The 20296-nt window shown below is 39.7% G+C and overlaps 3 protein-coding genes across 5 annotated transcripts; 2 read left to right on the top strand and 1 right to left on the bottom strand.

Moving 5' to 3' along the window:
- The first annotated feature begins 98 nt into the window (after nucleotides 1-98).
- mrps6 (mitochondrial ribosomal protein S6) lies at nucleotides 99-2238 on the top strand. The gene is made up of 2 exons (XM_034151812.1): nucleotides 99-564; nucleotides 2136-2238. The coding sequence occupies exon 1, from the start codon at nucleotides 226-228 to the stop codon at nucleotides 550-552; it is 327 nt and encodes a 108-aa protein (XP_034007703.1). The 5' UTR covers nucleotides 99-225; the 3' UTR covers nucleotides 553-564; nucleotides 2136-2238.
- Nucleotides 2239-2969: 731 nt separating this feature from the next.
- On the top strand, nucleotides 2970-12191 carry psap (prosaposin). 2 transcript variants are annotated; one of them, XM_034151820.1, is made up of 15 exons: nucleotides 2970-3108; nucleotides 6356-6489; nucleotides 6620-6694; nucleotides 6811-6936; nucleotides 7773-7988; nucleotides 8083-8226; nucleotides 8311-8367; nucleotides 8680-8685; nucleotides 9229-9432; nucleotides 9530-9625; nucleotides 9742-9925; nucleotides 10632-10795; nucleotides 10879-10959; nucleotides 11165-11272; nucleotides 11468-12191. In XM_034151820.1, exons 1-15 carry the CDS (start codon nucleotides 3075-3077, stop codon nucleotides 11501-11503), a joined length of 1665 nt encoding a protein of 554 aa, XP_034007711.1. In that variant the 5' UTR covers nucleotides 2970-3074; the 3' UTR covers nucleotides 11504-12191. The 2 variants fall into 2 exon arrangements, with proteins under 2 accessions (XP_034007711.1, XP_034007712.1); XM_034151821.1 differs by lacking the exon at nucleotides 8680-8685.
- Nucleotides 12192-12695: 504 nt separating this feature from the next.
- On the bottom strand, nucleotides 12696-19205 carry slc29a3 (solute carrier family 29 member 3). 2 transcript variants are annotated; one of them, XM_034151823.1, is made up of 7 exons: nucleotides 19088-19205; nucleotides 17529-17650; nucleotides 16694-17112; nucleotides 16107-16189; nucleotides 15593-15819; nucleotides 14764-14926; nucleotides 12696-14148 (listed from the first exon to the last, which is right to left on the bottom strand). In XM_034151823.1, the coding sequence occupies exons 3-7, from the start codon at nucleotides 17015-17017 to the stop codon at nucleotides 13542-13544; spliced, it is 1404 nt and encodes a 467-aa protein (XP_034007714.1). In that variant the 5' UTR covers nucleotides 17018-17112; nucleotides 17529-17650; nucleotides 19088-19205; the 3' UTR covers nucleotides 12696-13541. The 2 variants fall into 2 exon arrangements, with proteins under 2 accessions (XP_034007714.1, XP_034007713.1); XM_034151822.1 differs by having other exon boundaries at nucleotides 17529-17632.
- Between the last annotated feature and the right edge of the window lie 1091 nt (nucleotides 19206-20296).

The following is a 20296-nucleotide window of genomic DNA, read 5'->3' as shown; positions in this document are numbered from 1 at the left end:
TATGTGGAACCCCTGTAATGTTATACACTCGCATTTCTCCTATGTAATTTATATATTTCTAGCCATGCTTTTATCAACATAGGCGCACACGTTATACGTCATCGCCAAAACCGTTTCCTGTCCCTCGTGTCATCATAACATGGTCGCCTTTGAACTGAGTATTCTGGCAATGACACCAACCCAGCAGATTTAAAACTGTGAATCGAGGAATTATTTGCCTGAACCATGCCTCGCTACGAGCTCGCGGTGATCCTGAAGGCGATGCAGCGGCCCGGGACATCGGCTGCTCTCCGGCGGACAGTGGAGACTCTGATGGAGCGGGGCGCCGTGGTCAGGGACCTTGAGAACCTGGGGGAAAGACTCTTGCCCTACAAGATCAACAAACACAACCAGAACCACCTCCGAGGGTCTTACTTTTTGATCGATTTCTACTCAGCCCCTAACATCCTCACTAGTTTACTGGATCACCTGCACCGTGACGTGGACGTGGTGAGGCCCACTGTGCTGAAGAAGGACGGCGAGGTTTCCAGCAGTAACTGCTGTGGGTCTTAGCTGTGATTAAATGTAAGGAATGGCTGAAGTGGGTAAAGCCAAGTTTATCAGTATTACTAACTATGTATGTGTTTATAAATTAAACCTACAGCTGTGGAGTGACATCATTGTGAGTATCTTGTGTGCACACTTAACTCTTCCATGGCTTCCATTAGATAATGTCCTTTTTGTCAATCTGCTTAAACAATCAGTAATTCATTGTATTCAGTAAAATAACAACATTGACATATACCAAACATCACAGGTTATGATGGAGGTTAACATGATGGCTATTGGCCATTGGCCCCTTGGGGGGGAGCCAAAGATCGCAGGGGGGGCGCCAGGCCTCAGATGATTTGAGGCCAAATATCATATTTAGTCTTTTAAAAAAAAAAAAAAATGTTTACATAATTGTAACGCAATACATGATTGTCACTAAAAGCCTTGTCTCTACATTACAATAACATATAAAACATAATTGATTAATTAATTTGAATACAAATTCAAGTTAGTAGCTATTATAGGCATAACAAGACAGAAATGTATAATTCTTTCTTTAATAGAAATGTTTCTTCTGCCCGTAAAGTGTCCAAACCAGGCTTTTCTGGATAAACGCATTTTTGAAACATAGTCATTGTCCATGCCGGTTTCAGATTATTTGTCACAGTTGCTCCAATCAGATCGGTCTCCTCCATTTTGTAGATTATTTACGATTTTTGTATCCACATAAACACATCGGCAAAATCCGGCTTACTTTGAGCATGTGTTTTAAACAGTTTAATCCCTTTGTGAATTGTTTCCACTTGCGCCGTCCTTTAATTTCTTCATACAGCAAGGCAAGGCAAGGCAATTTTATTTATATAGCACTTTTCAGCACGTGGCGATACAGCGGGAATCCAAATGAATTAATCCTGAGTCCAATAACCATCAAAGTCACTCCAATAGTGCTCCTTGATTACGCTTTCATCATCCTTTAACAAAATACTTCACATTCATCCAGTTTGTGACAGTAGTTGTAGCATTTTTGAGACTTTTAAACTTTAATTACCGCTGTCGCGCAACTTCCAACAGGAGTCATTTGGAGGGACTCTTGGGAAAAAAGGTTGGGAACCCCTGGACTAGGCAATAGTTGACTCATCATTTCAGTACCTCCTTGGTTCAAAAGAAACAATGGATATCAAGGGCCTAAAACCATGTGTACATTTTAAAAAGTCTGGTCATTATTTTGAATTTTTGAGAAGCTCTCCACTTACTATGGATATGGAGATACATAAACATTCTGTAACATATTGTAGTCATGTGATTTTTATCAACTCAAAAAGTGCATTTCATCTAAATAAATCTAAAAACGTTCAAGTGTTAAAAGGGGATTAAGCTGTTGTTTAAATGACTTGAAGTTAGTAAACAAAGGTGCAGAAAGTCATAGATAAATCATTGCACAATCATGTCTGCTTTTCATATAACTAATAGAAAGTACTGATCGACCGTAAAACGGAACCGTTTATGCAGGCCTCTCCTTTACCTGCTGTTTATGGAGATCATGTTGTGCTGACTGTGCTGAAACGTACAGCCCTATTAAACTGTTGTTCCCTTTTCGTTCCCAGGTTTCAGGAAGATGTACAGTGTGATCCTCCCCTCTGATGTTTTCCTTGGGTGTTGACCTACACATTATGTTATGTCATAATAAACCTCTTTTTGCTATCTTAAGTTTGACTTATTTGTTCTTCCATATTAAACGTGTGCAATGCATGTGGTGTAGTCTTTATCATGTTTAGCATTTTCAGTACCTATTTTTAATTCCAGCTTGATATGGTTTATGTATTTCGGAAGTTGTCGTGTAGCCATCGAAACTTGAATTTAGCCCTCTAGGAAAACACAAATAATAAACAATTATTACACTTTTACTGATCCTCCAAACATAAGTGAGTTGTCCTCAATTGGAAAAACAACCCCCAACCCCACACCATTTCTAAAGAGATAAAGGTCTTAAAAGGAGGTTATGATGCTCTTATATCTTTGTTTGTTACCTTGAATTACATTTTAAATTCCCACTTCGCTTGTCTGGGCCCAATCCCACAGAAATCACACTATGTACTCAAATTAGGGACATTTAAAACATTTCAATTTCAAAAAAATAAAATTGAATTTAGTTGTCTTAAAAAATGTCTCTCTTAGATAATGTGATCAGTTAATAAACCACCTTTGGTACTTCTCTTATGCAAAGTAAAACCCTTAATTTTTTGTGCAGAAACAGAATTGTATTTTTTTGAAAGAACCAAGAGGATTGCTCCAAACGGCACTAACCACTATATAATTATAAAAAAATATCCCTTGTATATTATGTTTGTTTGAATGTATTAAGGATCCCAGATTAGATCACCAATGAATCAGACAGGCGGGCAGTCACATGAGCAGTCAGCTGACAGTGAGACATCATAAAGGCATCAACAGCCCAGCGCCTGCAGTGCGTTGCAGTCCTCTCCACTATACAGCACACACAGAGAAACGCAGACAAGACAGACGAGCCGGAAAACAGCGGAGTCATGCTGTTCCTAACTCTACTTTTTGTGGCTTCAGGTAATAAACACGCAACAGAAACAATAATGGTGTTTGTGAGTAAATGAAACTATTCAGACAGCATTCCGTTGCCGTTAAAAGTCTGGTTGTGTAACCTAGAAAGTGCGTTTCAACCTAAAGGCGGAAGCGTTACAAACAAACAACGTTTGCTTTGATTAACAGTAACAACCATGCTAGCGGTTACTTTATAGCAAACACGTTTAAATAATGTTTTTATTGTTTACATGCATTTGCCACATTAAACCCGTTTTCTAAATCTGTAAACCTCTTGTCATTACCGTTTCACTCTGGTGAAGGCGTTATTGTTGGCCCGCTTGGCTACCATTAGCTTATTAGCTAATGCTACTTCGCTAGCTATTTGAATGATTCCTCAACAATAGGGCTTACACTGTCATTTTAAGTTATTTGCCACATATTTAGCCCGTTTAATACTGTTAAAGAAGCATTGTTGTAGCTTATGTAGGAACATCACCACGAGGTTACCTTTTTTATACGCATTTAGCTAGCAGGTTTAAGATTGTTTGCATGGTGTTTATGTCGGCATGGTCATTGTTTTCTCATTTAAAATAGATTTGTCAGTCCATGCTGATCGGCCCTAACTAACATTTATGTACTGTAATTGGTGCTTTTTTGGACCTTAGTTTGGCTTTATAAGGAAGTTCAGTTAGGTTCCTCTTAACCAGCGACTTTCGTTTCAGCTTTTTAGTAGGTCGGGCTATTTTTTTTTGTAGACTCGTTTTTTGTTACCCAAGATTAGTCATACGTCACTGTTTTCATGTATATTTTTGCCACTAAAAACGTAGATAGCTTATCTTGTTGTTCAGACAAAAACGTATCGGTGAAATCAACAGCTCAGGTGTTTCTTTCATCATGCTTTGCATAACAATGACTAACGTTAGGCTATTTAGACATTCACATACTGATGATTGGCCTTGTAGCATTTGAAGTATTGATCTGAGATAAATGGCCTGTATATCAAAGTACTAGCTGAGTTTTCTTGCAGACCATTTGCAATATTGGTATCTTAAAGACATGGTAATGTGTGCTTAGTGTATTCATTGCATATCTTCAATACAACTTCTGGTTCTGTCCTAACATTTGTATTAAATAAGGGCTTAATTATATTGAACAACAAGATTAAACATTACTCGTGTATAAGCTGCTACACTGAAACTGCAATAGGAAACCTATTTAAAGACCTTGTGCTTCAATGTGTCTTGTGATGTTGATTCACCCACATTGTGATGAGTTTTCTGTTTTAAATCACCTTCCCAGAAAGGGAGTCAAATACAGGCCACTCTCTACATGACACAGTCTTTTTGTTTTTGCTGACTGAGTACTAAAACTTGTACTCTTAGTCTAACAGATGGCTTATTTTCTTTTGTATAAGATTACATAAAGCCATTACAAGTAAACAAGACATATGTTCCCTTGCTGTGTATTGCCTTGTTAACTATTTACCGTCATGCATAACTGCCCTCTCAGTTCAGTCTTTGAGAACAGCTTGTTATTTTTGTCTGACTGCTCATGTGACTCCAGTGGAGGGAGGGAGTGCCCAGCTGTACTGTAACTCTATTGGTAAGACTGTTGAGTAGGAGGGAGACTCAGCAGTGTTACTGGGGGATTCCATGGTTTGTTGGTGCAGCTGGACCTCCATTTCCATATCTTGGTTTGATCACCAAATGTTACTCCTTAGGCTTGGACAGCTCTCTTTTTGTATCAGTTTATACTTTGTGTTAACACTTGTACTTGGGTTTGTATTCATTTCCAATGGAGACATGTTCATATTAACAGAATTGTAGTCATGAGTGACTAAATGTAGTTTTTCTGACTTATGAGAGATGTGGAGTGGTAGTTTTATCAGGGAATTATGCTGCATACATTAGGTCCTTTTTCACATCACTTTTTTCCACTTCATTAAAATGGAGAACTGTGAACAATTACCCCCTTTGTTTTGTAAAGAACCAGAAGATAATATTGTCTTTGTATGCTAACCCTTGAGTTTCACTGTAGTGCATATTTAAATAAATGATTTCCCTAAGGGTATTTCTTCTTTGGCTTTTGCTTTTTGACTTGCTGGTTGGTTTGGAAATCGTGCCAGATTTAGAGCTATGCTTAGCTTATGCGACTTAGCATTTTGAGCTAATAGGCTTAAGTATGTTTTATCTTCATGACATTTATAAAACAGTTAGGGTAAATAGCCACAATCCTCAGTTTATGAATTGTAGTTCTCACTTTACAGGTATTTCTTGGGGCAGGGCTTTACGGCAATTGGTTTATTTGAGAAAGGTTAGCATAGGGAGATGGGTGACTGAAAAAGTGAATTTGTTATCGATCAGTGAATGAAACTTTAATGACATAGCTGCCGTTCAGAAATGATCCTCCGTTTTAAAACATTTCAGTTCTATCTCTATGCCACATCTAAGTCGTTCTTGCTTAACACATTTGGTAGCTCACTTAAAAAACACTGGTTGATGTATCTTAAAAAAAAGAAAACACTGCTTGTCGTCATTTGCAAAACATCTTAAAAACTCAGCTGACAAGGTGTGGATTGATTGCATAGGACAAAACAAATCAGAGTTGTTTTTAAAATCAAACTTGCAAAGCGCTGACACAGTAGATAGAGAACTTTAAACAAATTCCTCTTTCTGTTGATTGAGGAAATATTTCAGCCTTGAATTTCCTCATATCTTCATCACACCAGGAAAATTAATAAAAAAGAAGTGGCAAAAACATACAGCTTACTGTCAGTGAAGAATCAGAATACCTTTATTAGTCCCACAGAGGGGAAATGCACATAAAAGCAGAAAAAATAGCCACAGACAGCTTAATGTTACATATGTTACATGCATTCAAAAGTATTAAAGTTACAAAAAAGTTAGGATATAATACAAATAAAAAGTTACACAATTTACAAAATACGCATCCTGTAACTGTTCTTAGGATTTAGCAGCCAGGTATATATTGCATAGTTATTAACGGCATATATATATATATATTGCACATATAGCACATAGTTGGTTGGTAGCAAGACTTTCCAGCAATTGAGACTTGTTCAAATACCTATTCTAGATAAATTGAGAACAGGTAAACTGAAACCAATAGATGCAGTGCTTTCAAAAGGAATAAATACAATGGTTTATCAGACTTTATCTTTTAAGCACCAATACCATATCCAGGAAATGGTTGTGTCCAGCGTCTGCCTTCTCTAAACTGTACAACGTTTGACTCTTGGTTCACTTTGCAGCTGCTGCCACCCCCCTGCTGGGCACTGAGCAGTGTGCCCGCGGCGCCTCCTACTGGTGTCAGAATGTAAAGACTGCCTCTCTGTGCGGAGCTGTGGCTCACTGCCAGCAGAACGTGTGGAACAAGCCCCAGATGGTGAGACTCGTAAATATTTTCCTATGTAAACTGAGAAAGTGCCATTTATAATCATCTGCAAATACATGAACAATGTACCACTGTTGTAGAAATGCTGTAAAAAAATATTGAATCAATTGTGTGGTTTCAGAAATCAGTGCCATGTGACCTGTGCAAAGAGGTGTTGATGGTGGTGGAGCAGATACTGAAGGACAATGCCACTGAGGTAAGATAAAAATGAAATTCCTGTTGGATGAAAACCCCTTTTTAGTGGGAAAATTACTTCTATATCAAACCTAAACAGTCCTTTGGAAAACTGATGTCTGTATTTTGCTATTGCAGGCTGAGGTTCTTGGGTACCTGGAGAAGGCCTGCCAGCTCATCCCTGATCAAGGTTTGACTGCAGAGTGCAAGGAGATGGTGGATAGCTACTACCCCGTCCTCATGGGAATCATTAAAGGAGAACTGGTGAGCACCCTCAATCTGTTTGTACTAGTTTTGGCCATGGATAGATATCTAACAACAAAAGTAACAGTATAGACTCCATTTTAAGGATGCCATGTTAGATCTTATTAAAGGTTATTGAAGGTTTGGTTTGATCTAAGACTCTTGAATGAAGGGTCCATCTGCCCCTTTGAGCAGAAAATGTAAAGGGAAGTGGCTGTGAGCAAAGCGCAGCGAGCTGAATCGGGGCTATTGATCGGGAAGTGAGTCCAAGTCTATACAGGAACAGAGAAGTCATTGTGTAAGACTAAAGCTCGTGACTGGGAGCATCTGATGTCATCGCTTTGTCTCAACTGTCACCTGCTACATCAACTTTGGGAATTAAAGAGACGGTTCATTACAGATTCTATAAAAACAAGACGTGGCCATGACTATAAATATAAATTGGAGTCGCTTTTCTTTTAAACTCATCTCCCTGCGTGCCATAAAGACTTTTTAGCTAGAGTCATTGGGGTTATTTTTTCTTCTACTGCTAGGGATGCGCAGTATATATCGGACACATGACAGGAAATGTATTTTATGTATCAAAATGTAAGCTTATCAATGAAAATATCCATATTCTTACTCTACTGTGTGAATCATTTGTGGGTTAGCGTCTAATTTAACTATACAAATGTAAAATGATGGGTAATCTAATCCATGAAGGCAGCTATTTATTTATTTTCCTCATCCTTAAACCTTATCCTGCATTGCTACTTACAGCCTACATGTATACCAGATTATTTGAAGGAAGCACTAAGCTATAAAGTGATGGTATAAATGTGGCAGTTCTTGGAGTAACTTAAAGGTTTCTGTTTTAGGAGGACCCCAGTGTTGCGTGTGGAGCCATGGGGCTGTGCCAGTCTCAGCAGCTAGCCCTCGCTAAGGTCCATGCCAAGGAACAGCTGGTGTCCAATGAGATCCCTCAGGTGGACCTGGCTCAGAAACTGTCTCCATTCCTGCTCAATATCCCCGGGCTCCTCTATCCTCAGGAGAACCTCAAGAAGGAGGCCCCCAAAAAAGAGACCCCAAAGCTGGTACACAACTAACGGCCGCATCGACATGAAAACGGGAATATGTTCCTGGTGTGTTATTGATGAAATGTTGCTCTGGATCTAACCCTCTCTGTAGGAAAGTGATGCTGTGTGCCAGGACTGTGTCAAGTTCCTGACTGACGCTCAAGCAGAAGCCAAGAACAGCTCCACATTTGTCGACTCTCTGATCGAGAATCTTGAGAACCAGTGTGACCTGCTGGGACCCGGTGTTTCTGACATGGTGAGAGTGGAGGACATTTTGGTTTTTGTCTTCGTGAAACAATAAAACAATGCTGTTTATTGACATTCTTTTTCTTTATTGCAGTGCAAGCAGTATGTGAGCCAGTATGCCGCGTCTGTTATTCAGGCGATCATGTCAATGGTGAGTTGAACCCTCCTCCTTATGTCTCGGTCTGATTTTAAAAGTCCAGAGAAACACTTCTACATTTTCAAACATAAATTGTCTTCATATTCTCGTATGGCAAGCGTAATTATCAAACTAATAAATGTGATAATTTGTACGTTTCTTTAGTGCCAAGCCCATATTCAGTCTTGCAGCCCCACCTGAGCTGTTGCCTTACATTTATTCCCATCTTTAAATCACTTTCTTCTTTTTTTTTTGCCCTGTGTTCCTTCTTTACTCTTCTCCCTCTCCATTCCGGTTCTGTTTTCTCTGGGTTTTGCCGCTCCTCAGGAACAGGTAGGTTCTCTCTGCGTTCGGCCTGTAGCCTCTTAACCCTTAGCTCTCTTCTTCTGCCTCTGTCCACTCTAACCCTGTAGAGATGCATGAACATGGTCATCTAATTAAGAGTCACACTACTTGACTTAACCTCAATACTTTGCTTGTGTGGCTAATAACTTGACACGTAACTGTAAGGACTGCATTAAAACTTGCCTGTGTCCTCTCACATGACCATACAGTACTAACATTGCAGTAGCTATCCCCGTCATAAAAGCCACCGTCTTTGTTGTGCTGTATGTAGCGGTTCAATGCTGGCTGATCTTGTATGATGTCTTAGATCTGCAGAAGTAAACCTTTTTTTGTCTGAATGGGTGTGTTTCTTTTTGTTTTGGTTATTGATAAAAGTGAGATGTGTTTTGGATTTCTATTCTGGTACCATTTTTGCATGGGTAGCATGTTGTGGAATGCGGATCACGGAAACAGTTTATGCTAACGGCATGCAAAATGGCAGGTTTTGTATACCATTTTCTGTGTAAGTTAACTTTTTGTTTGTGCCCATAGCAACCCAAGGATCTCTGCGCCCACGCTGGCTTCTGCACCGCCATGAAGAAGTCCATTCCCATGATGAACCTGCAGGCTGCCAAGACTGTTCCCGCTGTGGAGACTGTTCCTGCTGTGGAGACTGTTCCTGCTGTGGAGACTGTTCCTGCTGTCAAGACTGTCCCTGCTCTCAGGCTTTTCCCTGCCACCAAGGTCGAGTCTAAGGTAAGTCATTGTGGGCGCCTGACAGCTGATTTTTTTTTTTTTTTTCTTCACATTCTACATGCAAACAAAACATAAAGTATCTTCTTTGTGTTTCCAGCCTGCCATGGTGCGTGTCCGTGACTCCCCAGGGTGTACCATCTGTCAGATGGTGATGAAACAGTTGGAGGCTATGCTGCAGGATCAGAAAACAGAGGTGGGCTGTTTGCTTCTAGATCCATCCAATATGTACTGTACTTCTTCCATGATGCAGTGAGTCAGACTCAGCTCTGGGGCCATGCTAACTCTTGCTAACTCTCTCATCTCTCTCAGGAGGAGGTGATTGCTGCTGTGGAGAAGGTGTGCACGTATCTGCCCGGCTCCCTGTCGGCCCAGTGTAAGGACCTGGTGGAGACCTACGGCCAGGCCATCATCGAGCTGCTGGTGCAGCAGGCCGACCCCAAGATTGTCTGCACCGTGCTGGCCCTCTGCAATGATGCCAGCCGGGCTTTTGTCCGTAAGTTCTGAGCCTTCAAACTAACTGAATGAGAATGTTAGCTTTACTGACGAAAGGGATTTTGTACACTTTAGATGGTAGACTGGTTACATATTTCATGTTTGAATTGGTGCTGATGGTGGAGGAACAAGATTACACAGGAAGTGATTGTGAATGTTATGTAGAGATGTTGGGTTCAAAATGTGCTGAGATTTTCTGAAAAACAACATAGTATTGTAGATGCCAAAAATGACCAAATATGTTGAAATATGCAAGAAAAACAACTAAGTATATCATGTGGAAATAGTATATACATAGTATCTCGATAACATGCAAAACAAATTGTAGTATGTTGATATTCTCAGAAGAGAACGACATGGAAAAAATGCAAAAAACCTGACTAATTTGGATAATACGAAAAGAAAGAAATATATAGTAAGGTATTTGCACAATATGGATTCAAAACGACATGGTATATAATGCCACATTTTCTTCAAAAAAAGAAAAGAAACGGGATGGTATGAAGAAAATATGCTGTGTAAGTTAACGACATATTATAGTATGTGGACATTTTCAGAAACATGTCATGTATGTGTGATCTCTGAACTCAAAGTCATTGTTTACTCTGTACATGTGAGGGGTCTGTTTTCTCTGCATCTTTTTTGAAGCCAACGGGGAATTTTCATGTGTTTGTAATAAAGGTGACCTCTGCTCTTGCTCTTTCCAGCTGTCCTCAACCTGGCTCACTATAAGGCTGGCGGATTCTGCCAGGTCTGCAAGCTGGCCGTCGGTTACATCGATGGTATTTTGGAGAAGAACGCGACGGAGGCACAGATTGAGGAGGCAGTGAAGAAAGTGTGCAGCTTCCTGCCCGACTCTTTCCAGACCGAGGTGAGTAGCTGCAGTTTGATCTCTTTACCTTGTGATACTTGCACATCTTCTCCTTGTATTAACCTCTGTGTGTCTGTCAACAGTGTGACCAGATGATGCAACAGTACGAACCAATGCTCATCCAGCTGCTCCTCCAGATGCTCGACCCCGACTTTGTGTGCATGGTAAACTAGACCACTTCATAACTAAATACCATGACATGTGAACACTTTATCTTCCTTGTTGAGGGTTTTTTTTTTTTATGGGTTGTCGCAATGAAGGAGGAGAAGTTTTGACTTGACATATATTGTTTGTCACAAGCAGTAACGGGGGATATTCGTCTTGCCAAACCGAAATGCAGCATTTATCTGATTTTTGTTTGTGTAACAGAAAATGGGAGCCTGTCCTGAAGCAGTGCGCAGGCTGCTGGGAACAGAGCAGTGCAGCTGGGGTCCTGCTTTCTGGTGCAAGAACATGGAGACAGCAACTCGGTGCAATGTGAGTCTTTCAGTCATATTTCGACACCTAGACGAGGCGTTCTTGAGCTTCTAGGAGGATATATACTACCTTTTTCTAAGGCTATAACTCTGACTAATGCCTTCGCTTTCTAACTGTTCAACTGTTTATGTATACTTTTTCTGTACAAATCTGCTTGAAAGGGTCCGGTCTAATCTTTAGTTTTCTCTCTTTTAGGCTGTGAATCACTGCAAACTCCATGTGTGGGTATAAAGGAAGAAGAAGCACAAACTGACCAGTAGGGAATCAAATGAAAATATACTGTAGTGCTGCTTCCTGATTTTTAATTTGTCTCCCCCTTTTTTCCTTTTTTAATAAATGCAGTTTATGTATAAATTAACTTTGATATTTCGAATGACGCCATGGTGTAAAGGGACTGGATATTTTGTTTTCTGGGGGCTGGAGCAGGGGAGGAGCGAGGGGGGGGGGGCGGAGCTCAGCCTAGCCTAGCCTGTTACTACTTCACTGAGACCCGAGTCAAAGGTTCCCTGTCGGTACTTACCTGTGTTTCCTGCTGGGCGTGATGTATGCAAGACCACATGTTTAATGTTGATGCAGCATCAGACCCACTCACCATCTGTATTGATTCTTTCCCCCTGGAGAAACTGAGTGCGCTCAGGAGAGACCGCTCAGTGCGATACTTTTAGCAGTATGTCTGATCCTTAGACACATTTATATTTTGTAGACAGAATGCGTGTTCTTGTTTTAAGGATCTGATATGGAGGTCATTAATCTGAAAGCGTACTACCTCTCCCTCAGCTCTCATTGTTTGCACTCTTCCAGCTGTTTGTAAATCACTGTTTCTAAATGCAGAGAGCATCTCTAATTCATTTGTTGTCTGCCTGAGACCACTGTCTCTTGATCTGTACATTTTAACAATTAAAGTGACACCAATCCACTATTTAGTTTTCTTTCTTTTTGTTGTACAAGTAATTAAGCTCTCTATTTGTATCAAGCTTAACCTAACTGCTACTGGTTTAGCCAGACAACATGTTGTGCTACCTCAACACCCACTCACCTCTTGGTCATTTAAAGAACTCCCTCTTCAGTACAATGCAGATTTGTGATATGCAAATTGAAATGTAAAAAGGCTAACTGTTAAACTGTGGCAAAACCGCCACGTAGAACGCAGTCCCTGCAGTTTCTGTCCCACATTTATTATGTTTGACAGGTCTACATAACGAGGAGTGGAGACAAAGAAAATAGTCTTGCGGTTTTACTGTAAACCCCACAAGGAATCGGCATCTTTTGGCGGGAAACAGAGTTGTTGGAACTCAAACATTCTTCAATATGCTCCAAATTTCTTATGGATTACAACAGTCCAGCCCTGAGGACATCTACACACATATTCCCTCATGAAAAAATAGCAGAATTTTAGCATTTTTAAATAATAGAAGCCATTAAATCCAGGTTATTTACATTTTTATGGTTTGGGAGTCAGTCATGAAAGTGTAAGTGATTGGATAGAAATTACAATTATTTCTACCACACATTTTCAAATTGAATTGAGAGGTGTATCCTCCGTGTTATACAATACTGAATTGATTGGGAGTCACTGGGTCACATGACAGAAGCTATTGGGGAAAAAAAAAAAAAATAGACTTATACGTTAGAATCCCTAATAAAAAGGTGTACTACTTGCCCAGTGCAGTATAACATCTGTTATGGCTTGTGTCGATGGGTTACATGAAGTGTAAGCTACTGGAAATAAACTTAATATATTTTTGAAAAGATGCTAGATCCCTGATTGATGACATTGCAGTTCAGATTAGTTTACAAGTAAGAAAATGGCCCCACTGAGTCAAGACATTTTTTCAGGCTGATATAAGATAAGACACTGTCATATGGATTTAAAAAATGTGGCGGAAAGTGTAAGAACCCCGATCTTTTCTATCCACACATTGTTAGTGAGAATTAATATAACATTTAACAACCTTGGCATCACAATTTTATATGTACCACAAATGTTCACCCCTTGTACCAAATAGATGTGATGAGGTCTTACTAATGAACTGCACACATTGCTAATGTTGCAGATACAGTAAGGCTAACATCATGAGCCACCCACATTAGAGTAAACACAATACTGTAGAGTTAGAGGCAAAAATGCTTTTTAGTTAGTTTAAATTATTATCGCTTTGTTCCCCTCATGTCAGAACACTGGTGTGCTGGTAGTCTTCATCAGTCTCTGCTGTCCAGCCACTGTCTGCTGTATAGTTCAACTACACACCTGTAGAGGATAACAGCCTGGTCAGATGCAGTGCACAATCAGCACAGAGAAAGCAGATCCTACAGCCAGGCCCAGAGTGAGGAAGAAGGACATGACGACTCCTGTGGCCTCGGCCAGCTCTCGAGGGACCACCTTAGGGCCGTAAATCATCGGCAGAGTGCCTAAGTAGCCATTAGTGAGGCCTAGCAGGCAGTTAAAGACCACAGGGAACACGTCGTGGCCGAAAAGCACAGTGTTGAGGTGGTCCCTGGGCTGGTAGTTACAGAACATGAGGAGGGGCACCATGACGGAGCGGCACAGCACCAGGGCAGGCAGGACCCTGCTGGTCGGCCCAGGGACCTGCAGCCAGGCCGTGCACTGCCGGCCACAGAAGTCCGATATGTTGTACAGGAGGAAGCTGGTGATGGGCACAAAGTAAGTGGTGGTCCAGGGGCTGCCACTGTCTTTATTGGCAGACTGGATCCCTGAGGAGACTGCAGGGAACACCATGATGGAGACACAGAAGACGTAGAAGACGCTCAGGCCCAGCACCCATGTCTTCCTGAGGATCGGCCGCAGCGGTGGGACAGAGACGGCCCCCTCGCTCGTCCCCCCTGAACCAAGGTGCGTCGCTGCCATCATGTAGTGTCTGGAGAGGAGAGAAGAGAAGCATACATGTCACTAGTACATTTAAAAAACGTTTTGTTGATCCTATAAATACAGAAATGACTTATTGGCCCTTTGACAGAATGATATGCAGATTAGAAAATTGGGGCTCTTTGCTGGTTAAACTGCAACACACAATATCCATAATATTTGTGGCAACGGCAAGTGGGGTAGCGTTGGAGGAGGATGGATGGAAGTTGTTTTGTCGAAACATATGTTTTATCATAATGCTCTCTTGGTGACCAGTTAATATTTTCTTATTATTTTAAAAAGCATAACTGTGTCAAATTCAGTATCAAATCAAATATAAGACATAAATAATGAGTTGGGTGCTGTGACTATAATAAAACAATAGCTATGACACTTAAAACGCAAAAACAAAGTGTCTGTAATCGGTAAGAAGATAACATTTGTATCTTTGGCACCCTCTGGTGGTGGTATGAGGAATGACAGTGGCAGATAATGCACCCTGTTAATGTATGGTAAATCTTTAGTATTCAGATTCAGATTCAAGTAGATGTTACAGGACAAGGGAAGGTGTTATCATCACTTACATGTGTGATGCGAGGAACATACTCAATGGTTGCCTGGTACTGACCTAGTGTATGCAAACTTGGGCAGCAGCAGATATGTGATGATGCAGAGCAGGATGAAGACGTCGGCTGTGAGGAAGTAGGCGAGAGCGCTGTCCATCACATCCTTCGCCACGGACAGGTCCACTATTGATGCTAGAGCACTCAGAGTGCCCCCCATGGCCTGGCCTGAGACAACAAGGACCTCAGGTTATGGACAGTATTGTGCAGTCCGTTAACAAGAGGTACAAATACCTTCACATGTCCTATGTTACTATAAATTCATCTTTCTTGGCCTTAGAAAGTACAGAAGAGAGCTGATGGAGACAGAGGGCCAACATTAAAGAATTACCAAGGAATTTGACTTTTCTTTTCATCTTTTCATTTTTATTTCTTCTGTACGTGCAAACAGGCATATGCACTAATCTTGCATTATATATACAGGGGCTTGCAAAACGATTCAGAATCAGAATCCCTTTATTGGAGGGGAAATTTGCATTTGTTACAGCAAGAAAAGAGCCAAGGACAGCTAAATATTACCCAAGAAGCATGCATTCAAAAATATTGAAGATAAACAATTAAAAATAAAAATTACACAATTTACAAAATACACATCCTGTAACAGTTCTGAGATATAGCAGCCAGGTATATATTGCACCGTTATTAATGGCATATATATATATATATATATATATATATCACACATATTGCACATAATTGGTATTGCACAACAACACATCAACCTCCCTAAAAATATCAGATTTGCCTTGATTACAAATGACACATGTTTTTCTTCTGAGAAAACATATATTGTATGATGATACTGTCTAAATGCTATAAAGACTATGACTGTACCTGATATGAGAGCCTGAGAGATCCTCATGGGGAAATGCCCGCTGATGCCGAACATGCTGCCAGAGAAGACGTTGGAGGCTGCGCTGACCACAGCCACACTGACCAGCGTGCCGATGAAGAACTCCGTCCTGCAGTCAGACACGTCCACCTTCACCATCACCGTGGTGACCACAAACACCAGCAGGATCACAAAAAGGGAGGACAGGATCCGCACGTTTGAGGACACCCTACCCACAACACACACAGAGAGACAAGTGCTAGGAGTTTTTCACAAGATCGGTAAACAAAACTACATATGAACATTTAACAAACTGTGCTGATGGACATATGTGAGCTATTATTTGTGCACATGTAATAATTATAATACGTATTATACAATATGTTATCTGCTGCAGATGCTTTTCAATGTGTGTGTGTGTGTGTGTGTGTGTGTGTGTGTGTGTGTGTGTGTGTGTGTGTGTGTGTGTGTGTGTGTGTGTGTGTGTGTGTGTGTGTGTGTGTGTGTGGAACTGACCTGTTAACCAGGACATAGTTGAGTATCAGACTGAGCACAGAGGGCACCGTGGAGGCAATGGCCAGATAACTTTCAAAGTAGTCCTGTGGATAGTTACAGAAGAAGTCAAACACTTAAATAACCTTGAACATAAGATGAAAAAAAACACTCAAAAAGTATACACACAATATAAGAGGAAGTGAAAGCAGGGAGGAGAAATATAAAATGAAACATGTTCCTCCTTCCTTTCTTATATTTTTTAAGATCTCTAAGTCAAATCAAATCAAGCATTAATCTCAGAATAGCAGAAACCGATACATTCATTCAGTTTAGAAATAAATAAATACATTTGAAGCATATCTTCCTGGCCAACCTGACTATACTTTAATCTTAGTTGACCTTAACTAACCTTGTCTAATTGTATGATTGTGTCTCAATGTATTTCTGTCAGATATGAAAAGACATTCCTCACATCTGTCACAGTACTGTGACAGATGTGAGGAAGCACATTACTGTGACAGATGTGAAAAGCATGTAGAATGCCACAAATGTGCATCTTCCTGTGTAAACACATGCATGGTGAACATGAGCTGTATTTAGAATCTCACGCTGAGGTCTGAGCGTTGTTCCTCACTGCCGCTGTGATGTGTGTCGTTGCTCAGTTTGTAGAGCCAGTAGTGTTTTGCTGTTATGAAGAAGTTCCAGGGCAGCAGGGAGCCGATGCCCATCAGAAAGAAGATGATGTAAACCAGAAAGTAAGAGTCCTCTGGACTGTAGCGCACGGCCAGAGGCACTGAGGATTGTTTGGGCAGCAGGGAGGCTGAGGGGTTCTGCTCCTCGCTCTCCTCATCCTCAGATAACTGCTGGTGGCCCAGAGCACCCGGGATGTAGGAGGAGTTGAGGCTGGGCTGCACAGGCTCCGAGTCCTCCATCACACACAGACTACAGGACGCTCACAGAATAAAGGCAAGCGAGAAAAGGGAAGGCAGTAAAAGTAGACCAAAGAAAGGAAGTGTCAAACAGAGAGCTGTGAATGAGAAGAAGAAAAAAAACAAGTTTAAAAAGATCACAGCGAAATGATAACAATATTGAAATATGTGGGGTTTGGCTACGGGGTTCATTAAGAGCTTTGGCGATTAGCTTATTAGTTGTTAATTAATAAATGAATCACCCACTATTTTCACATATGATTGATAAGTTTAAGGTTTAATTGTTTTTTTAAAGGAAAACAGATCTCTGATTCCAGCTCAATGTGAATATTTCCTGGCTTCTCTACCCCTCTACGACTTTAAACTGTATATCTTTGAGCAGTGGACACATCAAGACATTTCAGGACATTATTTGGGCTTTAGGAAACACTGAGCAAAATGTCTAATACTTTTTCTGACATTTGAAAGACTAATCAACTCTATCAAGGAGTATAAGAGTTGGAGCTCTACTTACATTCACTTGTGATAGTCCAGAAGGGAAAGGGCAGGCTGTCCGTTGTGAGGCCATAGTCTGCTGTTGCTGGTTGAGATCAGTCCGATTGTCCCGATCATGTGATGCTGCAGGACAAGGAGTCACTTATAAACCGTGACAAATAACATTAAATCCTGGGCATATGTACAGATGTTATCCCTTGGCATGTAAGACACACAAGAGAGAAGCTGTTTAACATGTTCAGCACACACTGAACAGGACACACAGTACATCAAAAGGCGCAGAAAGGTAAACAATTTAAAAATGGCTCATCATCACAATTCAGATGATGTGGTATGTGACATAAACACTTTGTCCTAGTCTTACTGTGCCACTGCATCAACGATTTGAATCATAACTATTTGGCAGCAGTGTGTGGAAGTGAACCCACTGCTCTTCAACAGCAGGAATCAGTCCCAAGTGAAATACTATCTCACATTAAGTAATCCAGCATTTAGCACTTGTAGTAAAGATGGTGGAAGAAGTATTAAGATGTTTTAATACTGGTGTAAATGTACCAATACATTATTGTCAAAATACTTCAAAACAAGTAGAAGTCCTGCAGGAAAAAAATTCTTACTTAAGTAAAAGAAATGTACGTAAAATATAAAAAGTACAAGTACGAAAAATTGCCTTTATGTGTGTATATAATTATATTTATTTATGGGACATTTCTAGATCATATTTGTGCATCAAGTAGCATTATACTGTTCATAATGTACAAAGTTCTGATTGACTTTTTGTCAAATGATTAAATGATTAAATGATTTGACTCTCTAGTGACTTAATGAGTATGTTGTAAAGCTATTATATAAATGCAGTGGAATAAAAGTACATTCTTTTCTTTTTGAATGTAGTAGAGTAGAAGTATAATGTATCATAAAATGAAAATACTCAAGTAAAAGTACCTCAAAAGTACAGTAGTTGTGTAAATGTACGTAGTTACTTCTCACCTCTGCTCTTAGCTATGACCAGTTTAATTTCACACATGTTCTGCACAGTACAACCTCACATGGCCAACAACATGCATGCAGGAACAGTCATGAGGTGGAATCAGATAATCGTCTGGGCAAAACACACATATAGAAAAACCTGCTTGCGCAATATGAGGTTATTACTTTAACTATTTAAGGAGGTTAAAAAAGGCTGACATGACAAGACAAAGCTGACTTTGCATCCTTAAGTACTTCTAATGAGGAACCACTATTCACATGATGCTTACTCAAGAAAAAGCTATTACACGGATTTAGTCGTGGAAATCAAAGTATGCGTCACTGCAGCTGGTTTCAGACAGTTTTATGACTTTCTATAGTAAATATATTCTGCTCATTCTGCGAAAGTCTTCGTTGTTAATGTCTTCAAGCAAATAGACTTATCTAAAGTGTGTTTGTTTATTGTCGACACCGCTGTTAACAGTCAAAGTTACATGAGAGGTTAGCTAAGTTTGTAACCAAGCAAGTAGTGTACGAAAATGTAGCGGTTAGCTAACCTTCTCGATTCGTGGTTTAATGTAGGGCTCTTTAAATGAAATATAAACCTACCTCATTGTTGGAGACTCCCTGATGTTGCTTCTGTCTTTACAACAAGTGATAGTCTGAAACAAAATATATTTAACAGCAACTTCATTTCTGGTCAGCTGACTAACATCTTTTTTTGCCTCTGAGCAGACAGCGTAAACAACAATAAGACTTCCGACACGAAGCCTTCAAAATAAGAGTATTATTTAAACAAATCAGAAACAAATTGCTATATTACTCAATTAAATAGTACATTTTAGTAACATAATACTTATTTTAACTTTCAAACTTTTAACTTCACCTCATCCCAAGGTATTTTGAAATCAACAAAACATTTAAAAGTTAAAAGTATCTCACGCTATTAATCTGAAAGTAGGACCACTTACCGGAAGTTATGTTGTTACTGTTGAATTTGTAGCTTACTACATTTCCGGTTCTAAAAATAAAAGCACTTATTTACAAATGAAATACATGTGCTTTATCAAAACATATTATTATAGATATTATTTGCTTATTAATACCACATATTTATACAGGATGTATACAGGATTTAAAAAAACATTTGCTGCTAACTTACAATGTTTGGAAATACACAACGATAACAGCACATTGTTGCAAGGAGAAATCTGCTTAACAATTAAGACATACTAAATAGACGTTCTGCTTTTAGTCTTGTGTGATTTTGAGAAACGTAATATAATTTACTTTTTAAGATAATCATTTTATCATACAGCATTTCTTTAGCTTCTTCTGTACTGACATTTAAATAAATTCTAAAGTTTGATTTGTGAGATATGCAGGACTACAGACTTGTTAAAAGTTAAAGCGACAAGTACTAGTTATACATAAAATGTAGAATATTGTGTTTCTGTGTTATTATCTTTTACATTTCCTTGACCAAGCTTACAAACACAATACTATCATACAGATTGAAGTGGTACTTTTAAAGTAAACCTTACCTTTAGATATCCAAACTAAAGCATTACTCATTCATTACCAACAGAAAACTTTAGTACATAGTAGTGTCAATAACATATTTTGCTGTGGACACATTATTACATAACAAGTATTGATTGTATGCAATGCAATTGTGTTGGTCGTTTTCTTTGTGGCACTAACAATATTGTTGCATAATGTGCCTGTCAAACATCCAATTTATTAATCTACTGAAAAGCATACTGAAATATAACATGTTTGATTCATTTATGGTTTGTATAAACTAATACGCATTTA

The sequence above is a fragment of the Trematomus bernacchii genome, unplaced genomic scaffold (genome assembly GCF_902827165.1).
Source record: "Trematomus bernacchii unplaced genomic scaffold, fTreBer1.1, whole genome shotgun sequence".
Lineage (NCBI taxonomy): Eukaryota > Metazoa > Chordata > Actinopteri > Perciformes > Nototheniidae > Trematomus > Trematomus bernacchii.
The sequence above is the reverse complement of the archived record's forward strand: the minus strand, read 5'-3'. Positions and strand labels throughout refer to the sequence as shown.

What these genes read in the sequence shown, in the direction of transcription:
- mrps6 (XM_034151812.1), top strand. Translation starts at nt 226, where the DNA reads ATGCCTCGCTACGAGCTCGCGGTGATCCTGAAGGCGATGCAGCGGCCC.
- psap (XM_034151820.1), top strand. Translation starts at nt 3,075, where the DNA reads ATGCTGTTCCTAACTCTACTTTTTGTGGCTTCAG. An exon ending in AAAAAGAGACCCCAAAGCTG is followed by an intron (nt 7,989 to 8,082) that starts GTACACAACTAA and finishes CCCTCTCTGTAG; the next exon opens with GAAAGTGATGCTGTGTGCCA. An exon ending in TGCAGGATCAGAAAACAGAG is followed by an intron (nt 9,626 to 9,741) that starts GTGGGCTGTTTG and finishes CATCTCTCTCAG; the next exon opens with GAGGAGGTGATTGCTGCTGT.
- slc29a3 (XM_034151823.1), bottom strand. Translation starts at nt 17,017, where the DNA reads ATGGAGGACTCGGAGCCTGTGCAGCCCAGCCTCAACTCCTCCTACATC. An exon ending in CTCTCAGGCTCTCATATCAG is followed by an intron (nt 14,927 to 15,592) that starts GTACAGTCATAG and finishes TTGTTGTCTCAG; the next exon opens with GCCAGGCCATGGGGGGCACT. An exon ending in CCCAAGTTTGCATACACTAG is followed by an intron (nt 14,149 to 14,763) that starts GTCAGTACCAGG and finishes TCTCCTCTCCAG; the next exon opens with ACACTACATGATGGCAGCGA.